Source organism: Balaenoptera physalus (genome assembly GCF_965194825.1).
Source record: "Balaenoptera physalus genome assembly, chromosome: 15".
NCBI classification, from domain to species: domain Eukaryota; kingdom Metazoa; phylum Chordata; class Mammalia; order Artiodactyla; family Balaenopteridae; genus Balaenoptera; species Balaenoptera physalus.
Genome location: NC_138894.1, coordinates 13,862,475 through 13,885,373, shown reverse-complemented (window position 1 = coordinate 13,885,373; position 22,899 = coordinate 13,862,475). Strand labels below are relative to the sequence as shown.

Below are 22,899 nucleotides of genomic sequence, written 5' to 3'. Positions count from 1 at the left end.
TTTAAAAATCTACAGGATTTACGATATATTTAAGAATAAAACACACCTGTGGCCATGCTTTCACTTCTCTAATGTACAAATTTTTAGAATGTGTTTATGGTATAAATAAAATAGGGAAGAAAAAGATTTTCTTTGTATTTGACCAAGGCTCTTCTTTATGCCAGCAGGTGTAGCAGAGGAGAGGTTAAGCACATGAGTCCTGAAACTAGATGGCCTCACTTGGAGTTCTGGCTCTATCTATGTAACCTCGGGCGAAGCAATCAACTTTCGGTGACTCAATGTCCCTGCCTATAAAATGGAATAATAATAATGTCTACCTCAGAGAATTCTGATGAGCATTAAACAAATTAGCATATATAAGGTGCCTGAAACATAATGTCTATGTCCAATAAGTATTCACTTTTGTTACTACAATAATTTGCAAAATGTGCTTCTCCATAAACTAGGACAGTTGGTACAATATGATAAGATCAAGTGCATAAGTGGATATAATGAATGAAAATGAGGTTGTTCAATCTGAAAATGTTTCCATGGGGCATCTGAAATCTCAACATTTGGGATCCTTCTCTTAAAAGCGTAATACACTGATTTTTTTTTTAACTGAAGTATAATATATAAAATAAAATACACAAACTTCTAAGTGTACAGTCTGAAGAGATTTTTATCAACTTGTGTAACTACCATCCCAATCAAGACATTTAACATTTTTATCATCACAGAGGATTCTTTTTTTTCGTTTAATATTTTCTTTCTTTCTTTCTTTCTTTGGGTCTTAGTTGTGGTATACAAACTCTTAGTTGCGGCATGCATGTGGGATCTAGTTCCCTGACCAGGGATGGAACCCGGGCCCCCTGCATTGGGAGTGCAGAGTCTTAACCACTGTGCCACCAGGGAAGTCCCCACAGAGGGCTCTTTAAATTCCTTTCTGGTCAATCCCAACCCCACCAGAAGCAACTATTGCTTTGATTTACATAATCACCACAGTTTACTCCTGCCTGCTCTAGAACTTCATATAAAAACCATAAGGACTCAATATTCTTTTGGATTTGACTACTTTCACTCAACATAAAGGTTTTGAGATTTATTCATGTTGTATAGTGTTGATTACTTTTGCTTCCCAAACAGTATTCCACTGTATAAGTATACCACTATTATTTTATCCATTCATCTGTTGACAGACATTTGGGCTATTTCAGTTTTGGACTATTAAGGATCAAGCTGCTATAAAAGTGTGCACAGTGTCTTTCTGTGGACATCTGCTTTCATTTTCATTTTTGGATAAATACTTTGGAGTGGAATGACTGGGTTATATGGTAGGTGTATGTTTAACTTTTTAAGAAACTGTCAAACTGCTTTCTTAAAACTTCTTAAGACTTCTTCCGTAATGTATGAGCGATCCAGCTGTTCTACATCCTCTTCAGCGTTTCATGCTGCCAGTCTTTTAAATTTTAACCATGCTAGTGGATACATGGTAGCATTTCACTCTGGTTTTAATTTGCGTTTCCCTGATGACCAGTATTATCGAGCACCTTTTCATGTGCTTACTGGCCTTTCCTTTGTCTTCTTTGGTGAAGCGTCTATTTAAGTATTCCATTTTTTTTTTTTTTTTTTACAAATTGAGTTATCTGATTTGTAGGAATTCTTATATTCTGGATACAAGTCCTTTGTCAGATATATGTATTGAGAATGTTTTATCCCAGTCTAGGGCTGGCCTTTTCACTTTCTTGTTTCTCTTGATGAACATAAGTTTTTAATTTTGGTGATGGCTAATTTACCAACCTTTTTATTTTATGGTAACTGCTTTTTGTGTCCTAAGAAACTGCCTAACCCAAGGTCATGAAGATATCTTCCTGTTTTCTGCTAGAAGAGTTATAGTTTAATCTTTTACATCTAGGTCTGTGATCTATCTTGAATTAATTATAGGTGATATACACAGCAGGAGTCTAGGTGATTTTCCCCCCATGTGTCTATCTAGTTGTTCCACACTCTTTGTTGAAAATACTATCTTTTCCTCATATAAAGCCTTGCTGCCTCTGTCAAAAATCAATTGACAAAGAGGTTTCCAATTTGGAGCTAATTTAAATATTATATCTCTTTTAAAAACAAAAGCTTTAGAAACCTCCTATGATATTGGAATCAATTTGGTGCTAGTAAGAGGACATTCTTTAAAGTGTTATTGCATTGATAAAATAATCTGAAGCAACAACAACAAAATCCACTGAACAATATGTACAGATTTATTTTTGGACTATTTTTTTTAAGTTGTCTGAAATTTCATTTCATTTTATTTTATTTATTTATGTTTGGGACTCTATTTTGATACACTGATGTATGTATCCTTATGCCAATACCACACTGTCTGGATTAGTATAACTTGAAATTTTCGTCTTGAAATCAGTGTAAGTCCATTAATTTTAATTTATTTAGATATAACTTCCACACCATAAAATGCACCATTTTGAAGTGTACAATTCAGTGGATTTTAGAACAGTCACAGAACTGTGCAATCATCATCACTGTTAATTTCAGAAGCTTTTCATCACCCCCCACCTCCCCACCCCAAAACCCCATACCTATTAGCAGTTACTCCCAACTCACTCCTTCCACCAGCCCCTGGCAGCCACTAATCTATTTTCTATCTCCATGGATTTACCTTTCCTGGACTTTTCATATAAATGGAATCATATAACATACGATCTATTGTAATTGGCTTCTTTCACTTAGTATAGTGTTTTCAAGATCTATGTTGTAACTACAAGAATGTTTAGGTTCTTCCAGATCTTTTGTATTTCCATACATATTTTAAAATCAGCTTAACCATTTTTAAAAAAATCAGCCAGAATAACAATTGGGACTGTACTGGATCTACATAGCAATTGAGGAAGTGATGGCTTAATAATATTGAGAGTTACAATTCATAAACATTTACTTATTCTATAATTTCTCTTGGCATTGTTTTGTATTCTTCAGTACAGTTTTCCACATTTTTTTCCATTAAATTTATTCCTAAATAATTTATTTTTTGAAGCTCCTGTAAATAATATTTTAAATTTCATTTTTCAATTATTTCCAGTTATATAAAAAACAACTAATTTCTGTATTTGGACATATATCCTATGACTCTGTTATATTATTCACTTATTAGTTCTACTGCATTTTTTCTTTTCTGTAGACCCCTTAGGATTTTCTACATACTTAACCTTGCTGAGGAATTCCCTGGCACTCTAGTGGTTAGGACTCGGTGCTTTCACTGCCGAGGGCGTGGGTTCAATCCCTGGTCGGGGAACTAACCCCACAAGCTGCGCGGCACAGCCGAAACAAAACAAAACAAAAGCTTGCTGTTTGTAAATAAAAACAGGTTTACTTCTTGCTTTCCACACTTTATGGCTTTTGTATTCTTTGGGTTGGTTTGTGTTTTGCCTTTCTGCACTGGCTAGGAACTGCTGTCTGATACTGAGTCAAAGTGGTGAGCAGATATCCGTGTACTTTGTTCCCAATCTTGGGAGGAAAGCATTCACTATTTCACCATTAAGTATGATTTTAGCTGTAGGGTTTTTTTTTTTTTAAACTTTGGGTTTATTTATTTATTTATTTATGGCTGTGTTGGGTCTTCATTTCTGTGCGAGGGCTTTCTCTAGTTGCGGCAAGTGGGGGCCATTCTTCATCGCGGTGCGCGGGCCTCTCATTATCGCGGCCTCTCTTGTTGCGGAGCACAGGCTCCAGACGCGCAGGCTCAGTAATTGTGGCTCACGGGCCTAGTTGCTCCGCAGCATGTGGGATCTTCCCAGACCAGGGCTCGAACCCGTGTCCCCTGCATTGGCAGGCCGATTCTCAACCACTGCGCCACCAGGGAAGCCCAGCTGTAGAGTTTTTTCATACTATTCTGTAATTTGTTTGCTAAGTGGGTTTCTTTTTTAAAAAATCATGAATAGGTGAATTCTGTGATATGTCTTTCTGTACCTACTGAGATAATTATGTCATTTTTCTTCCTTACTCTTCAGATGAATTACAGCGATTGATTTTCAAATGTTGAAACAGCCTTGCAACCCTGGGATAAAGTTCACTTGACAATGATGGTCTTGCATTGTTCTTCTAGATTTTATTTACTAAAAATAAATTAAGAGTGGTATGTGGGATCTTAGTTCCCTGACCAGGGATCGAACCTGTGCCCCTGCAGTGGAAGCATGGAGTGTTAACCACTGGATTGCCAGGGAAGTCCATTTAAAGGAATTTTATGTCTCTACTCATGAGTGATATTGGTCTGTAACTTTCTTTTTTTTGTCTTTGTCAGATTTTGGTATCTGAGTTGTGCTGGCCCTATAAAACAAGTTGGGAAGTATTCCCACCTCCTCTATATTCTTTTTTTAACATCTTTATTGTAGTATAATTACTTTACAATGGTGTGTTAGTTTCTGCTTTATAACAAAGTGAATCAGTTATACATATACATATGTCCCCATATCTCTTCCCTCTTGCGCCTCCCTCCCTCCCACCCTCCCTATCCCACCCCTCTAGGTGTTCACAAAGCACCGAGCTGATCTCCCTGTGCTACGCGGCTGCTTCCCACTAGCTATCTACTTTACTTTTGGTAGTGTATATATGTCCATGCCACTCTCTCACTTTGTCCCAGCTTACCCTTCCCCCTCCCTGTATCCTCAAGTCCATTCTCTAGTAAGTCTGTGTCTTTATTCCCGTCTTGCCCCTAGGTTCTTCATGACCTTTTTTTTTTTTTTGATTCCATATATATGTGTTAGCATACGGTATTTGTTTTTCTCTTTCTGACTTACTTCACTCTGTATGACAGACTCTAGGTCCATCCACCTCACTACAAATAACTCAATTTTGTTTCTTTTTATGGCTGAGTAATATTCCATTGTGTATGTGTGCCACATCTTCTTTATCCATTCATCTGTCGATGGATACTTAGGTTGCTTCCATGTCCTGGCTATTGTAAACAGAGGTGCAATAAACATTTTGATACATGACTCTTTCTGAATTATGGTTTTCTCAGGGTATATGCCCAGTAGTGGGATTGCTGGGTTGTATGGTAGTTCTATTTTTAGTTTTTTAAGGAACCTCCATACTGTTCTCCATAGTGGCTGTATCAATTCACATTCCCACCAACAGTGCAAGAGGGTTCCCTTTTCTCCACACCCTCTCCAGCATTTATTGTTTGTAGATTTATTTTTTTTATTTTTTTTAATTTTTGGCTGTGTTGTGTCTTCGTTTCTGTGCGAGGGCTTTCTCTAGTTGTGGCAAGCGGGGGCCACTCTTCATTGCGGTGCGCGGGCCTCTCACTGTCACGGCCTCTCTTGTTGCGGAGCACAGGCTCCAGACGTGTAGGCTCAGTAGTTGTGGCTCACGGGCCTAGTTGCTCCGTGGCATGTGGGATCTTCCCAGACCAGGGCTCGAACCCGTGTCCCCTGCATTGGCAGGCAGATTCTCAACCACTGCGCCACCAGGGAAGCCCCTATTTGTAGATTTTTTGATGATGGCCATTCTGACCAGTGTGAGATGATATCTCATTGTAGTTTTGATTTGCATTTCTGTAATGATTAATGATGTTGAGCATTCTTTCATGTATTTGTATATCTGTATATCTTCTTTGAAGAAATGTCTATTTAGGTCTTCTGCCCATTTTTGAATTGGCTTGTTTGTTTTCTTGATATTGAGCTGCATGAGCTGCTTGTAAATTTTGGAGATTAATCCTTTGTCAGTTGCTTCATTTGTAAATATTTTCTCCCATTCTGTCACCTCCTCTATATTCTAAAGAGTTGTGTAAGATTAGAATATTTCTTCCTTAAGTATTTGAAAGCATTCACTAGTGAAGCCAGCCATTTGGGTCTGGCACTTTATGGGAAGATTTTAAATTTCAAACCCAATTTCTTTAATAAATATATGGCTATTCCAATTAGTGGCATAGGGTTAGAATTAAGATTAGGGTAGTTTCTTAAGTGTATTTTTCAAGGAATTTGTTCATTTTATCCAAACGCCCGATTTCTTCATAATATCCCCTTACCCTTTCTTACTGTAGTAATGTCCTCCCTATCTTTCCAATGTTGGAAATTTGCCTTGCTATATTTTATTTCTGGTTTAGATTACCTAGAGGTTAATCAATTTTTATTAATCTTTTCAAAGAAACTACTTTTGGCTTTGCTGATTTTCTCTATTTCCCCCTGTTTTCTATTTCATTGATGTAGACACAACTTTATTATATCCTTCCTTCTAATTACCCCAGGTTTAATTTGCCATTCTTTTTCTAGCTTCTCAAGATGGAAACATATTATCAATATGTTTTCTTGGTAATATAGGCATTTAAAGCTATTAATTTTCCTCTAAGAATTGGTTTAGCTGCATCCTGTAAAATGTGGCCTGTTATGCTTTTATTATCATTAGCATGAAATATTTTCTAATATTCCCTCAATCCACGAGTTACTTAGAAATTATTGCTTAATTTCTAAACATTTGATTATTTTGTAGATATCTTACTGCTGTGCATCTAATTTAACCATTGTGATCATAAACATACTCTATATGATTACAATCCATTGAAATATATGGAGACATTTTTAATGGCCACATATATGGTCTATCTTATTCAACATAGACTTGAAGAACATTTATTCTTTGGTTGCTAAATGCAATGTTCTATAAATATCAATCAAGTCAATTAGGTTGATGGTTTTATTCAACCCTAACTGTAACATCTGGGCCACCTCCAGATTGCTCTTACTGATTTTTCCCTCAACTATGGATCACAGCTTCCAGTTTCATCCCATGTCTAGTAATTTATCATTGTATACTGGACATTGAGAATGGTATCTTACAGACTGGATTCTCTTATCTTCCTCTGTGAAGCGTTGTGTTTTGTTCTAGCAGGCAATTCAAATTATTGCTAGATCACTCTGATCTTTTGGGGATATGCTTTTAGATTTTATTAGGGTTTATTTCAGTTTAGCTTTGGTCCTAGGGTAAATTTCAGTGGTCCTAGACTGTGGTCTTTACTTCTAAGGAGTGGCCATTCTGGGGTTTTAATGGAAAGCCCAAGGGGTTTACTCAAGCACTTTTAACTTGCTGAGATTTGAATTTCAAACTCTGCAGTGGCAGCTGCTGAAATTTCTGTTCCGCTTCTTAGCCTAATAGCTATTGTTTTCCCCCTGGCCTCATGGAGTCTCACTTTGCACATACCCAGTTCAGGTATCAGATGAGACTAGAGAGACTTTGTAGACTTCTGAATTTCCCCCTTTGTGGCTCTCTCTTTTCTGGATTTCTTCCATCAATCTCCAGACATTCTTACAGCCCCAAATTTCACTCTCCAATTCCCTGCATCAGTAAAATTACGCCTATCTGCTTGTGCTCTAGCCACTGTACTGTCTCATTGACTGGGCATGAACTCTTCTTTCATGTTTCTCTTCTTTCAACAGTGAAATCTCCTCCAGTTTCTGCCTGCTCTTCTTTGCTCTCCAGTGCCTCCAATGGTTAATTAAAAAAAAAAATCTGTCCAGAGTTATTTCTAGCTATCAGCAGGAAGATTAGCCCCAAACAATTCATTCCATCATTATTGGAGCCAGAACCAACACACTGAATTTTAATATCTCTGCTGTGAATAAGTTTTGCAGATCTCTTTTCTTAATAGAAAAGTCAGAAAAACATGAAAGAATTAGTTGTAGGTGATAATCTGATGAGAGGAGGTAAAAGGAAGTGTGGACACTGAAGACACACTGATTATGTTGCAAATTTTGCTGACTGGTTAGATTATAAAATTTTCACAGTAGAGAAACAAAAAAAATAGTGAAAAAGAATGTTACTAATAAGAGAAACCAAAGTAAGAGGAGGGAAGAACGGAATAAAGATAAAATTACTCTTTACATCTGAGTTACATACTTATGCTGCCTTAACAAATGCTTTAATTACAGTGTTTTGGTAAAATTAATAAAATGATAAGACGCTTATGTATAAATTAATAGAAAGATGAAAACTAAAGCACTAAAACCATAATTAGAAATGCTTTGGGCATGACCGGGAAATTACAGATGTGCACAATTTTCAAGAGCAAGAAGAGGTGATACAAAGAAATTTAGCAATCATCATTAAGAAGACGAATATTATTTAGGAGCTAAGCACAATATATACCAAATCACTCTTGTGGAAAACAGTGCACCTACTTCAATACTTAGACTTTAAGAGCAAACATGTAACAAAAGCTCAAACTACTTTAGCAATCTTGAAAATTTCATTACTGACTTCTCTTCCGTGACTGTCTACCATAATAGAGGTTTCTGCAGATATAGTTTTAAAAATATTTTACAGGAAAAAAAGTGTATCTGATCTTGCATCACAGGTAGAGGTACAATATTTCTTTGTTACAATATATACAGTGGTCATTTAATAAGAAAATATGTCACTCACTTAAATTCTCAGATGTTACCATGAATTCTTCAATTTCATCATCAGAATCATCTATTAAGGGCATGAAGGCATATCTAAATCAAAAACAGGGAGTAGTTTTACTAGTGTGTTTAAACCTGTTCAACTTTCAGATTAAATCTAAAAGAGTCAGTACACACTTTAAAATACATATACACTTAAAAAGTTTCCCATAAATTGAAATGATAAAAATTTAATTATTTTACTCTCAAATCAGCAAAGGTTACTGTGAAGAAACTGTGAAACTGGGGTTCCCAAACCCGTTGGTAAAAGCATAAATGGATCAAATTTCTCTGGAAGCAACTTTGAAATATCGAATGCTCAGGGAAGGGAATTTTCTGCTGTACTTTTTTCTCCATGTCAGGTTTACCTCCCTGCCCACTATTTTTACTTATCCCCTAACGAAAAGAAATTGCTAACCTGATTGGTGAAAATAAAGCACACCAATCGAGCCACATTTACTAGGTCCAACAGCATTCAAAAAGCACTGCTGATTTAAAAAAAAAAAAAAAAGCATTGCTGATAATAGCAAAAAAACTAGAAACTAAGTGTCTAATAATTAGGGACTGCTTAAATAAATTATGCTACAATCATATGGAATGCCAGATAGCCATTAAACGTAATATGGTAGGTCTATACAAGATGATAAGGAAAGACACATTTTAAACAAAGAAAGTGCAGAATAGTGTATATATGTATGTATTATCATTGTTGTATAATTTTTTAATCTTTTTTTAATCAAAAAATTTTCTATTGAAGTATAGTTGATTTGCATGTTGTTGTATAATTTTAAAGAGAGAGAGAAACACACACTAGTATATATTTTTTCATTTTTTCCTAGAAGGAAGAAACTTAACAGTGCTTTCCTTGGGGAAGAGGAATGAGGCAAGGGAAGCTGTGGGGCTTCCTGTCACATGTAGTCTAAAGTGCAAGTTTCTAAATTTCGCATTCAAGCTCTTTACGATTTTTCTCTCACTTTTCCTTTCCAGCTTTATGTCCCGCCAATGTAAGAGTAGTAACCAAACCGCATGGCTTGTTGGTCTCCAAAGTATGCCATGTCTGTTCCCGCTACCCCTAGAAAACCTGCACTCTTTCCCAGGTCAGCCATTCACTGTCCTACTCCTTTCCTGAAGGTGTAACATAAATGCTGCCTTTTCATGGATACCTCTTCCACCTTCCTGCTGGGCTTATATATCTCTTATTTCACTGTCTTGCTTTTGTTACATTTGTCTCCCCACTTGACTGTATGTACACTCTTTAACAGCAAGGACTACCTCTCCAGTTTCTATAAATGCTGTTTTAACATTGTAGCAGGTGATGAGCAAATCCTTGCCAAATTTGAACTTTCCTGTGTTAGGTACCTCTGATTATTTGCTGATGGTCTCCACAAAAACATTATTACAATAAGGATAAGGGAAAAAAGGAAGCTCCAAAACGCATCATCAACCCAGCGTTCCATCCAATCCTATAATAAGGACAATTCAAACAGGAAAAGTTAATTTTCTGATAAACATACAAATTTCCCATTCAAATAGTATATAATGACAAGTACTAATGAAATCTTTCCAACCAGTAAGTCTTCCAAATGAATAAGCACACGTTTTCCGAGAAACATAAAAACTAAGAAATGCTATCTCTATAAGATCATTATGCTTACTTCAGTAATATTAATGCTTACTTCAGCCTTATAACCAATACAATGAATAAAATCCTAACAAATTATATAGTATCATAAAAAGAATTAGAGGGACTTCCCTGTTGGCACAGTGGTTAAGAATCTGCCTGCCAATGCAGGGGACACAGGTTCAAGCCCTGGTCCGGGAAGATCCCACATGCCGCGGAGCAACTAAGCCCATGCACCACAACTACTGAGCCTGTGCTCTAGAGCCTGTGAACCACAACTACTGAGCCCATGTGCCACAACTACTGAAGCCCACGCACCTAGAGCCCGTGCTCTGCAACAAGAGAAGCCACCGCAATGAGAAGCCCGCGCACCGCAACCAAGAGTAACCCCCGCTCTCTGCAACTAGAGAAAGCCCGCGCACAGCAACAAAGACCCAACACAGCCAAAAATAAATAAATAAATTAAAAAAAGAAAAGAATTAGAGTTTAAAAGGGCTTCAGAAGTCAATTAATTTATTTTCTAGACAAGAACAGTTTCTTCTCTCACTAAATTATCCCTACAGCAGCAGAAGTCCAGGGTTTTCAGAGGGCTCTTTATAATTATTTATATAGAACTAGAGACTATTTCCAAATCAAGAAACCCCCAAGAGGGCCTTTTATATTTTAAGTCTGAGAAATGTGTCTTCTTCTAACTAGAGAATCCATGGAGGGTATCTCCTGAATGTTCATAATGAGTATACCATCCTAGAAACATGTCAGGCTTAAGGTTTACAGTCCTAAGTACAAAACAACCCAATTACACTGTGTGCTGGAAGAAAAAGATTTCCTGTTACCTTAAATTATACAGGAGGAGGATTCCTTTTCAAAATATACCAAAAGAAGTTGAGAAAAGGGCATAGTTGGAAAAGGAGATTTAAGAGGAACTTTTTCAGACATTTAAAGAAGGCAAGTGTTTTTATAATTCTATACAAAATAATTCCAAGTAAACAGAAGATCTCCACGAAAATTACCTCTGTCTACAAACACAAAATTCTTCAAACTTACACAAAATAAAATAGAATAATTAAAAATGCGAAGTGTTTCAATAGGAAGGTTATACTTACTGACTGACATTTTGCAATTCTAAATGTCTTAGTTGTCCACACCATAAACACTAGAGATGCTGAAAAACACCAAAAAAAGTCAACCTCTGAAAGAATATGCAATAGTAAAATAATGTATTTTAAAAGAAAAGTTAGACAGCTTACCCATTATGGCAAAGATCAGGGTATTTGTAAAGTGCCTGTACAGAGAAAATTTCACTGTGTTCTTTCTTAGCCTTAGAGTCTTCATTGTTTGTGCCAAACTTATAAAAATGTGAAAAAAGTTAAGGAAAAAATTTTCTATAGTAATATACAGTTAAGATAAAAAACAAAATAAGAATCTTCTGCTACATTTCCAAAATTAGTACTGCTATATATAATTCCTATAATTTAAAACTAATAAAAGCAACAGAAAATGTTGTCTTGTCCAATATTGTATAATCATGATACCAATTTCATCACAGATATTGTTTTACGATATACCACTGTCTGAACTAAGTAAACAAACTTCAAGGAAAAAAAAAACATAAGCAAGAAGGCCTATGATGTGCTCCTTCAATGCCAAGTTCTTGAAACAGAGAACAGAGCAGGACACACACTAAATGGGGCCAAGTCCCCCTTAGGCCAGACACTCTTTACAGATCCCATCGTGACATGCCATTTGGCTTGTGCTTTTCTGTCTGTTTCTTTCTTATTTTGTTGTTTCTGGTCTAGTCTCATTTTATCCTCCAAATGACCATAATTAAGAAGTTGCATCATCTGTCAATTCCATTTTATAAATTTAAACTGAAATATGTCAAGTAACACAAATCTGGACTTAGGTAAAGAGAGACTTTATTGAAGAGATTATTGCAATAGGGAGAATGTTCCGACTGTAAGAGCCGAGAGAGTCCCAAAGGTCAGGCAGGGAAGGGCTTTGCTTTTATAGGGAGGAGTAAACAGGTCTCGAGAGCAGCAGGTGTGAGAAGTGGGTGGCCTGACGGGGCAGTTGCTCAGAGAACGACTTTCCTTGAAGTCTGCAGGTTTTCAGGAGGGGCCATGAAGGAGGGCTGCGGGTGGATGAAAGCCCGGGGACCCGGGGGAAGGAGAAGGCTTAGTTTGGTCCAGTCTGGTATTTTGTCCAGATTGGTCAGTGGGTACATAGGTCTGTGTCTGGCCCTGTCATAAGTAAACATGGGGGCACCTGGGAGTCTCATCGAAGTCCTATGGGGAAAGGCATCTGTTTGTACTGATAGTAAGCCTTTTCCCGGAACATGAAGGCTGTCTTAACCACGGCTGTTCCAGGAGCCCAGGGCTCAGGTAAAGTACGACACTGTCAGGTACGAAGAAGCAGAAAGAGTCTCGTCCACGGGCTCCTCAGCAGTGCAGCTGCGCTCAAGCCAGAGCTCTGTAAACGGGAGCTGCTTCCTCTGCAGCACCTGCCAAGCCCCGTTCAGGGACCACACTGAACACACACAACAGAGCTGAGCAAAGGAATGGAAGTGGCACAGTCTGCACTTAGGCCTCCTATTTAAATTCCAAATACTTCATTCATCGAAAACTTCACTTTAGTACTAAAACTCCCAAAGCTGCTTTTCAATCTTTCTAAAGGACCAATAAGTTGCAACAGAAGATCAGTTTCTAAAGTAGCACAATTCAACCCATTAGGCCTACTGTCAGAATTTACAGAAAGGCACATATGCTTTATTCAATAAACGTGATCAAGACCAAATACTTCTGAAGCAGTAATGAAAGCACGCAGGCCCCATCATCCTGACGTGAGAATCACCCTGAACGTGCTGCTGCGCTAGGAAAAGGATATCCACCAGCACAAGCCAGAGTCAAGAAGAGACAGAGGGAGGCTGGCCAGAAGCACAAGATCAGAATCATTTGCCTGCAGCAAAACAGCAAAAAAATAAAACAAACTAGCAGGAGAAAAGAGGCAGAAGGCTGTGGCTTTTGGCGCTTTCAGGCTATTTTTTCTATTAATGTAGAATTAGATTCTTACAGGAGGGGCTAGATTAGGTTCATCAAAGGTGAAGGAAGCAGGGTAATTATCTCAGCACTCAATTCCATAAGGACGTAGTCCTGCTTCTTTGCTTGTCATTGGTAACCATTTAGGAAATCCACTACCTTTTTGTACAGAGAAAGCAGACTTTTCATCTCAGTAATGAAAATTACCAAACAGCAGTCTAAAAGCAAACGTCAGAAATTCAGGTTGAGGCAGAAATGGATAATACTAAATTTCCTTTCTCTCACCATGAAATACTAACCAAGAGAACTTTAATTTCTGGATTTCTTTATGACTTTTACCTCAAACATGTTTATCAAAAACATTATTAATTAAGCAAGCTAAATCTTTCCCTTTATTTTCCTTATCTCCCCATCCCAATCTGGCTCATTATGTGTTGGACCAAAGCCAGTGCTGTCCATAAACGTGGTAAGTTACCCTCATTCAAATCCACATGGAATTAGAGCGTTTACAGCCACTTTCCTCTGGAATTTTCTGCCAAGTTGCATTACTATGTATTTCCCCCAATGAACCAATGAACCACCTTGTAGATGATTAAGAACAAGAATACTCTGAAATACATATCTGTAAATTACCAGGAGAAAAGATCATATAGATTTTTAAAATGTAAATTTTACAAGGCTCTAAGCATCTACAAGTTTAGAAGTAAGACAACTCCAAAATGAATAGGTGTCTTAAGCTCATTTTCTAAACCCATAATGACAGAAGAGAAGACATGAAGATTAGAGACAGTAACGCTGAGCCCAGTAGCTAGCTCACCTCCCCTGCAATTCTGCCTGTCCGGGTCCCCGGATGTTCGCACTGCCTGCCCCTTATCCTCAAGTCAGGTGAGAATCCCTAACAAGCGATGGAGCTGGGGCTTCAGCAGAGCGGGCTCCACACTGGGGATGAGTACTCAGAGCTGGAACCCTGCTCACCTGCAGAACTGAGCAATGGACTTCACCTTTTTAACAACCGAATGACTCTACATGTTTGCTTTTAGTGTAGAGAATATGAAAAATTACACTAGAGTAAGACATTTTTACGACTCGGAAAAGATCAGATTTATGTTACTATAGTTTTATTCAGTAAACTTGGATTCTCAACTGGTAGCTCTCAACAGAAGAAGAATCCAGTTTTTAAGCAAGTTGGTCGAAACAACTCTTTAAATCAGGTATTATCCCTTTACTAGACACCCCTCAGACACTAGGGGCTACCTGGACATAACTCAGGAGGTCTGTAAATGCCTCACTGTAGGAAAAACTCCTCGTGTGAATGAAGTGTGTGTTTATATATAATCTGTGAAGAGGCTCCACAGCTTTCATCAGATTTGCAAAGGCATCTCTGCTGCCAGAACCCAAACAAGGCTAAGAACCACTGCTTTCCAGAATAAAAATAAATTAAAAGATTTTTGTTTTGTTCTTAACTTGGAAGCATATCGAGAATTCACAAACAGGGAATTTAAAGAATAGATAAGACCGGGTTTAGGAAAACAACCCACAAGGAGCTCAGAAAATCCTACTAACAGTGTTACATCTGTTAGCGCACCTTCAGAAAGGGACAGCTTCCTGTAGAGAAGGGACACAGGCAATTTTAAGCCCTCCGGCCCTCCCTGTGAGAGACAAAGATGAGAAGATGCCTCTTTCCATGTGGAAAGAAACACAAGGAAAACAAAAGCACATTTAACGTTAAAAGCTAAAAGACAATTAGCAAAGACAACAGAAACAAAAAGAACTGTGTAAAAATAAAAGCTTATGAGTTTCAAAGAGGACATAAATGTCAACGAAACAGATAAAAATAATGTCCTGGATCCGCAGAACCCTGCATTCTGCTCTGACCAGGTCGTAGTTTCTCTAGAATCCCTCCCACTTCCACGAATGCGCTTTAGAGGGTCCTGCCTTGGAGAGGAAAACAGTGGAATTGCCCAGACTCCACTGGAGTCACTCAATCAGTGAGGAGGAGCCTCAAGGGTCGGTTAACACTGTCTCTGAAACTTCTCCTGCTGTGCTATGGCCTCTGGCCCACCACCTCCACCGAACCCGCCCTCCTGCTGAACCCGCTCTCCTGCTGTCCGCCGTGACCCCTGGAATGCACCAGGCAGACAGGTGCGCCTTGGGAACGCATCTCTCTGCAGCGCTAGACACTGCTGAGCATCCCTCCTTACCAAAGCTTTCCTAGCCTCCACCCCAGGGCGACTTCCTGGTTCTCCCACCTCCCTTCGCCCTGGACTTCCTTCCATGCATGTTTCCGCCCCACGAGGCACTATCCTGGTTCCTCTCCACTTGCTGGTCTACCTGTTCTTCTTGGGTCGCTTCCGAGGCTGCGACCTTCTCCCACACAAAGCTGACTCCCACCTTCATCACCAGCTCTGACTCCTCTTGCTAAGCCAGGCTGGGACTTCCAACTCTCTTCTTCACACTAATGCCCCGGGCAGCTCAACCCTCACCCACTGTGGTCCCTTATCCATGTTTACCACCCTGAGAATGGCAACACTGGCCCAGCCACCTACTTGAGACGTGCACGCCTTCCTGGGAGCCCTCTCTCCCTTTCCCCACCCATTCCTAGCCAGCTTGTTATCCAGAGTCCTTCTTCCATTTCCTCTGTCCCATTACTGACCCTCACTACCCCTCCTTTGGCCCACGGCAAATGACTCCTTACTAGACTTCCCAGCTCTAGACTCTCCTTTCCCAGGCATTTTTAAAAATGCCATCCTTGAGTTCTTTCTTACAAGATTTCATCATGTCATTCACCTGTGCAGCCTCAACTCCTTGCTACTTTCCACCTTCTAAACTCTCGAGCATGTCATTCTATCCTTCCCTTCTGGTCCCACCTTCTATGATTCTCCTACACACGTTACCTACAGGCAAGCTACTCTGAGACATCGTGCCACTGTCCCTATATTTTCATGCTTCCAACTATTTGGTCCCCTTAAATCGTCCCAGAATGCTTTCCCCTCAGTCCTTTTCCTAGTAAACCCCCATTTGTCCACTCAGTCTCAATTAAAATGTCACCATCTCCCTGAAATCTTTCCTGATTTTCACCCTGGAATAAATTTCTCTTTCCTCTGTTTGCATAGCACCTCTCTAAAATGGCAATTACTATTGCTATGTTGCTCCTAGTTATGTATTTGTCTTCCTTACCAGATCGCTCAATATGTGCATTTAAGTTTGCTGAACTAATAGAAAAAATAAGGACATTTTTTGTTCGAGGAATCGTTACTTGTTCACCTTCAACTAAATTTCTATATTGAGGTAACAATAATGCATAAGTATATTTCTTTCTATTATTATTACAAACTAAAAATAATCTGATTTTAATGATACAACAATTTTAGGACACAGTAAAGGATATGAACCATACAAAAATGGAGTCAATAACAGCTAAAATAATGTCAGCAAATACAACAGCTAAATGGTTAGAACCCTGAAAAATAAAAATAGGGAAAAAAATCTGAATGTAAAAGTTTCATTGTATTATAATAATTATCATCTGATGTAGAAAAACAATTTATCTCATATCATCGTTTTATAAAAGGCCACATAAAAGACGTTATTGCCTAACAGAATTGTGTTTGAGCACATGAAAGTTATCTGTTTTGGTGTCAACAAATGTTTGTCATCAACTTGTCCTGTGATAACATAAAAGGGTACGATAAAGTGGCAAATAAAACACAGCGCGTCCCACCCGACTCAGGTCAACCATTTCAATCTCTGCCCTCTCCGCACCAAACCTGCAGCCATGGCTCCCAAAGAAATGGACTCCTCTTCATCCCCACGCATGTGAAAGGACATGAAAAAAGTAAAATAAGGAAGAGGAACTGTGTGGAAGGGTATAAACAAACCACAGGTTGGATGCGTACTCAAGAGCTGACAGAGAATCATATTTAAAACGGTCACGTCTAAGATGCTGACTGTGTAAAATTTTAAAGAAATACAATGCAATCTATCCGTGGGATGCTTATCCTTTCCATTTTCTTTCTAGCAAAGATGAGTTTTCTGTGAATTATACATGTAAATGCAAAGTTCTTCATTATTATGTAAAAGTAAAAATAAATGCACCTTTCAAAGAGCAGGTGTATCTAACCCAGAATGCAGATGTGTCAAAGACACCAGAAGAAGAGTGAAGCTTTTAACATTATTGGACAAATGTCCTGCTTTAAGGGTCAGATCAACCTACATGAAGTAGACGTTATGTGGCAATATACAGATTATTCACTCTGTACACAGTGATCTGATTTAAACATCTAATCCAAAAGACGTTTTGACTAAAAATTTCAAGGTTCTCTGAATCAAGTAAAAATATAATAAGCTTCTTAATCACTCGGTCGTCAGCCATATTATTAAGGAAAACCGAGAGCTAGAAATGTAGGGGTCTTCACAAATACAAATATTCGCTCTTCTCGAGAGTAAACCATTGCTGCCCATGTTGCTAGAGCCGTTTCTCCCCAGAACACGACCTCCTCCTGGTTCTTCCAAGCGTGGAGTCTGCTGAATCCCCCAAATTCTGAGCCCACGAGAGTCAGGGAAAACTTACAACCAAAGGAGACTTTAAAAAGCGATGACGTGTAATATCTGTATGCACACAAGGTAAAATGAACTTTCTCTTCACTTTTAAACCAAGGGTTAAGGAAGAAATGAATGTGCTCAGACTGCGTAATGATAAAGATGAATGTTCTTCGTAAAGAACAACCACGAACATTTTTGAGATGGAGCTAATTCCTAGGATGACGTCACGTGGTGCCTTCATAACCACATCATTTTACAAAGTGCTCTGTTTAGCCTTATACGTTCAGGACGTATTAAAAAAGGGAAAGAGTCCACAGGGGGGGAAATAAACTCAAATTGGGCCTTTATCACAAATTTCCTATCTTTAAAAATTCATCTCAGGAGATAGAAAGTAAAATCGTATTTCACAGCAACAACAAAAAAAGTGCAAGTGGAATGATGTAGTTTTTACCCCAATGACTCTTATCACGCTTTCAGTAGCCGCAAAGATAAAGTAAAGAATCCCCAGTCCGATGACCCGGTGTATGACTGTTCCTAGACGAGGCCTGGAACAAGCAGGAGCAAACAGAAAAAAGAAAAAGAAAAAGCAAGGTAAGTAAAACGTATCTGACTACAGTAACTGGCCCCATTTCCAACACCAGGGATGTCACTATCCAATTACGTCAGTCCCTTCCCGCCTCGGAGGTACTTCGTTTTAGGAAACAGCATTATTTCCTGGGAAGAAGGCAGAAACAGGCTCAGGGAAATCTGGCCTCCTTCTCTATGACTTGAAGCTGTACTGATGCCTAAGAAGCAATATTTTTGAGGCCAGAGGATCTTGCTGCCGAAATCCAAGCAATATGATTAATATAACACAGGTACTATGTCTATAGAATGGACGAGAAGAGTGATGAAACCTAGGAAGTAAGTGCCAACTTCTAAGTGTCACTGGCAGAAATAATCATTTAATTCTTTCACTAACAGAAACTGTAAAGTGTTCTGAGATGTGTTTTGTCAGCGATAATCCACTGATTCTATGACTTGGGCAGAGAAAGAGCAGGATGTCAGGAGATCGAATCCCACTGCCTTCCTCTCGCAATACTCCCAAACGACAGTCCGAACAGACTTCAGCTTTCATTCTTCGAATTGAAAAGAATTAAAATAACAGTTTTGATTCTTTGAAAGTATAAATGAGTTGAGAACATGCAAAGATGATGATTTTTGCAATTAGTCATTTGAAAATAGAACTGAAATTTCGAGAATTCCCTGGTGGTCCAATGGTTAGGACGTGGCGCTTTCACTGCGGTGGGTCCAGCTTCAATCCCTCGTCGGGGAACTAAGGTCCCTCAGGCCACACAGCGTGGCCAAAAAAAAAGAAAGAACTGAAATTTCATGACACTTGCAAGTCAGAATTTATTGTGAATACATTTTAACTCAAAAACCCTTTTTTCAGAGTAATTAGAAGAAAAAACTGGTTTTGAAAAAAAAAATACTTATGATAGTCATTTTAAAACAAATCTAAGTAAAAACTGAACTAATACCCATAGCTCATATTTCAGACAATTTATCTAATTTAGTTAATCTAAATTCTGATTCACTATAGCCAGCCTTCTGGAACCCTGCAACAGCCAGAACTGTTACTGCGCTCGCTTTGTAAGGGTTGAACACAAGTTGACAGTGAAGGGATTCAGTCAAAAAGGGCTGAGCCCTCACCCACCAGCTCAGTCTTCTATCCCTTTCTCAGCCACCACCCTCTGCACCCTGGGACCTGATGGTCATAACTACAGCTGTGAGCTGCCCCTGGGACCCAGAGGGTTTTGTGTTCTCTATACTGTACTAAGGCCAAAAACACAAAAGAAAGCAAAACAGATGAAAAGAAGGTTTCCTTGCTACAGTCTTGGTAACTGCACCAGTCCGGAGCTCAGAAGCACGTGTGCGTGCATTAGTGCACGGTTACTGAGTGCACGCTGTGTGCCGCCCAGCGCACTGGGGCCTCGGGATACAGCAGGACACAATACAGGGAAGTCACACGCAAGTGGGGGGAAGAGACAACAAATGCTAAGAAACACATCAAAAGGGATGAGGGGCTACAGCGATGGAGGATGGGCACTGATTAGGGTCCCAAAGGGCCATCCTCCCTTGGGGGGGTGATGGTGAGGCAGAGAACTAAAGGAAGTGAGGGAGCAAACCACGCCTGGGATCCGGGGGAGAAGCTGACAAGCAGAGGCCCTTCCTGCGCTGTGAGCCAAGTGTCTGCTGTGTTTAAGGAACAGTGAGAGCAAGAAAACCAGCAGGAGGGGGCAGAGTGTTGGGAGGAGAGTGGCAGGAGATGAGGTCAGCCATCGGAGAAGCCGCAAGATGGAATTTGGGCTTCACTGAGTGAAATGAGCAGAGAAGTAATGAAATTGGAGTTACATTTTAAGAGAATCATCTTGGCTGCTGCTGTGTTTGAAAAGACTGACGGGAGACCAGGGCAGAAGCAGGGAAACCAGTTCGGAGGCTACTGGAGTGTAGTCTCGGCAGGAGAAGCTGGTGGCCTGGACCAGGGTGGTGGCTGTGGAGGGGCGGGATGGGCCCATTCTGGACTCGTTCAGCAGCCAGAGCCACAGAACTGGATGAGAAAGCCTCGGGGATGCCAGTCACTAGAGCAGAGGTCTGGGGCCTGAGCCCAGGGCCCCCCCCAACACTGGAGCTCGGGAAGACGAGGGGGCTCCAGCACAGGAGACCCTGAAGGAGCCTCCACCTCCTGAAGGGCACCTGCACGGGGGGCTGAGCGGGGCCCTGTGATTTGGCAAGGAGAGGTCAAGGTGACCTTGACAGGAGCAATCTCAGTGGAGGAATGGGGCCAAACCTCACAAGGACAGAAAATGAGGGAAGTGGAAGCGGCCAAGTACAGACAACACATTGGAAAAATGCTGCTGCACACAGGGTAAAAGCAATGAAGGAGAAGCAGAGGAGAGGGCCATCTGGGTTCAAGGGAGGGTTTGCTTCTGAAGATGACAGAAGTAACAGTGTGCTGATGGGAATGGCCCACCGGAGAGGGAAATTGACGCTATCAGAGAAAACGGACAGACTGCTGGAACAGCTTCTTTGACAGAGGAGGTAACAGGACCCAGGGCACCAGGGCAGGGCGGGGCTTAACCACACACAGGGATGGTCCACGTCTTACAGGAGCGGAACACGCTGCGTGTGGTCCAGAGGTGGGGAGGATGACACAGACCTGACGGCCGCAATTCCCTTCTGATGGCTTCTAATTCCTCAGTGAGAAAAGAGCCAAGATCAGCCACGATGGATGAGGGTAGGGAGGTGTGAGGAGAGAGAAGGGGTAAGTGGTCTTCCGCAGAGTGAAGAGTCAGAACACAAATGGCAAGGGGATCGAGAACTGCCAGCAGCACTCAGGGCGCCCTTCAAGTTCAGGGTCATGAAGTGAAATGAGCCAGGCAGTGGGGTCGGGGGTGTTCTTCTCAGGCTGACTCTGTGGCCCCGGCTGAACCTGCGCAGATGGAGAGCTGGATTTATCAAGGGAGGCTGACAAAGGAAAAGGCGGAGGCCCTCAGGGGTGGCAGGGGTGATCAGTGCCCTGCCGGACCGTGGAAGGCGGTGGGATCAATAGGCCGGAGGCCACACCAGGGACCAAGAGTGCCTACAGCTGACATATTAGAGAAAGTAAACAGGAAATGGGGGAGGCTGAAGAGTGGATTGCTTACATGTGCCACCATGGAGAGGGTGCCATTATACACAATAATAAATAATAATCAAGTCTAGAAAATGGCCAGGGGACTCGGTAGTTGAGGGGAGGTGACAGGTAAGAGCCGCAGAGGTGAGGAGGTGAGGTCAGGTTTCTTAAAGGATCCTCAAACGGATACTGAAATCACAGGGAAGCCTGACAATGAAGTGCTGAGGAGAAAGACAGTAAAGCAAGTGCTCGGAGCGGGGAGGGATGCGGGGAACCCTGGCAGCTGACAAGGCCTGCCATCAGAAGATGGAGCTGTGGTCCAGTGTGAGGGCTTGAGTTTCTGGGAGTCAGAGGGTCTTAGGGAACAGGCTCTTCCAAGTTCACGCCCAGGGACTCAAAGGTAAGAGGGAGAAAAGATCTGCTTGAGAGGGTCCCGAAAGCGGGGCCTCAGGCGACTGCCAGGTTTCGGCCAGAAATTCTGCTGAACCTGGTGTTTAATCAGAGCGTTCTCTCTTACAATATCTCATACACAATCATGACCCCTAACTGTGCTGTCTAGGAAACAGAAAGTGGTCTGAACTTCGAGAATCATTTAAAATGTTCCATTATCCTTATAGTTGATTATTCATCTAACTCTAAAGTTACTGGAATTCAAATTCAGGATCTTTATCGGAGAAAAGAATAAAATAGCCAGTGCATGGAAATCTTTTAAAAACACGTCCTTGCAGGTATTTCCCTCTGGGGTTTGTGTTACGATACTGAGAGGTGTCGGGTTTCACAGGGGTCACAGCGGAGATGGATGGGATCACAGGATGGGGATGCAGTGTCTTTTCCGGGCCCCGGTACTTACTTCACAATGCCGTATCCCAAGCTCACGATGATCACCAGGAGGCGAGCCAGCGTCCTCTTAGTCGCAGATATCAACTCCGCAAAGATCAGTAAACCTTGGGCTGAGGGGGACGAAGGAAAATCACTCGCTCTGGGTCCATCTGGACGCCTACCTCCAAGAGTCTAAATGTGTACTGTGTACAGTTACGTCCTGACCTCAGACGAATTAGCCACATTTAATTTAAAGGTCATCTAATCCAAGTGATGTTTGAAACCTCAATGAAGGGGATTCTGATCGGCTCTACTGGGTACAGCTTTCTCACGTCCACTGCAAATCTGTCTCCCCGAGCTCCCCTCTGTTCTTATTCTTCCCTTGAGGCTGCAAAGAATTGGAGCCCTTTCCTGTCCTGTAAATATCTGAAAACCATAATGCCCTCAAGAGCTCTCTTTTCTCCAGGTTGCCCTCATCATTTACTCATTCACGCTCCTACCGTGCGGCTATCACAGTAAAAGACAAACCATGTTCCCTGCCCTTGTGAAGCCTGTACTCTGGTCGGGACAAGTAAATGGACAGAACTCAGCAAGTGCTGGAGGTAACGCTGTATCTCCCAGGATTGTGATGAAAGCGACCTAATCCACACGAGGCAGGAAAATCTTCTCATAGGAAGTGACATCTACACCAGGGTTTGAAGGCTGAGTAGGAGTTAACCGTTTGGAGGAGGGAAAGGGGAAAGCAAAGGAAATGGCACATGCAAAGGCATGGAGGGAAAAAGAGACAAAGCAAAATAT

At 40.7% G+C, this 22,899-nt stretch overlaps 2 protein-coding genes across 4 annotated transcripts in view; one reads left to right on the top strand and one right to left on the bottom strand.

Moving 5' to 3' along the window:
- The window catches only part of ZC3H8 (zinc finger CCCH-type containing 8), a 201,721-nt gene that overhangs the window by 121,210 nt on the left and 57,612 nt on the right, over positions 1-22,899 (top strand). The window lies entirely within an intron of this gene.
- Positions 1-22,899, bottom strand: part of TMEM87B (transmembrane protein 87B) — a 51,111-nt gene that overhangs the window by 12,256 nt on the left and 15,956 nt on the right. For 2 of the 3 annotated variants that reach the window (XM_082426833.1, XM_082426834.1), the window contains 7 exons: positions 22,133-22,232; positions 18,079-18,172; positions 16,475-16,545; positions 11,298-11,407; positions 11,154-11,212; positions 9,789-9,892; positions 8,410-8,483 (listed from right to left, as the gene is read on the bottom strand). In XM_082426833.1, coding sequence (XP_082282959.1) covers positions 8,410-8,483; positions 9,789-9,892; positions 11,154-11,212; positions 11,298-11,407; positions 16,475-16,545; positions 18,079-18,172; positions 22,133-22,232 — 612 coding nt within the window. Of the gene's footprint in view, positions 1-8,409; positions 8,484-9,788; positions 9,893-11,153; positions 11,213-11,297; positions 11,408-12,933; positions 13,006-16,474; positions 16,546-18,078; positions 18,173-22,132; positions 22,233-22,899 lie in introns of all 3 variants that reach the window. The other variant, XM_082426835.1, reaches the window with a different exon arrangement.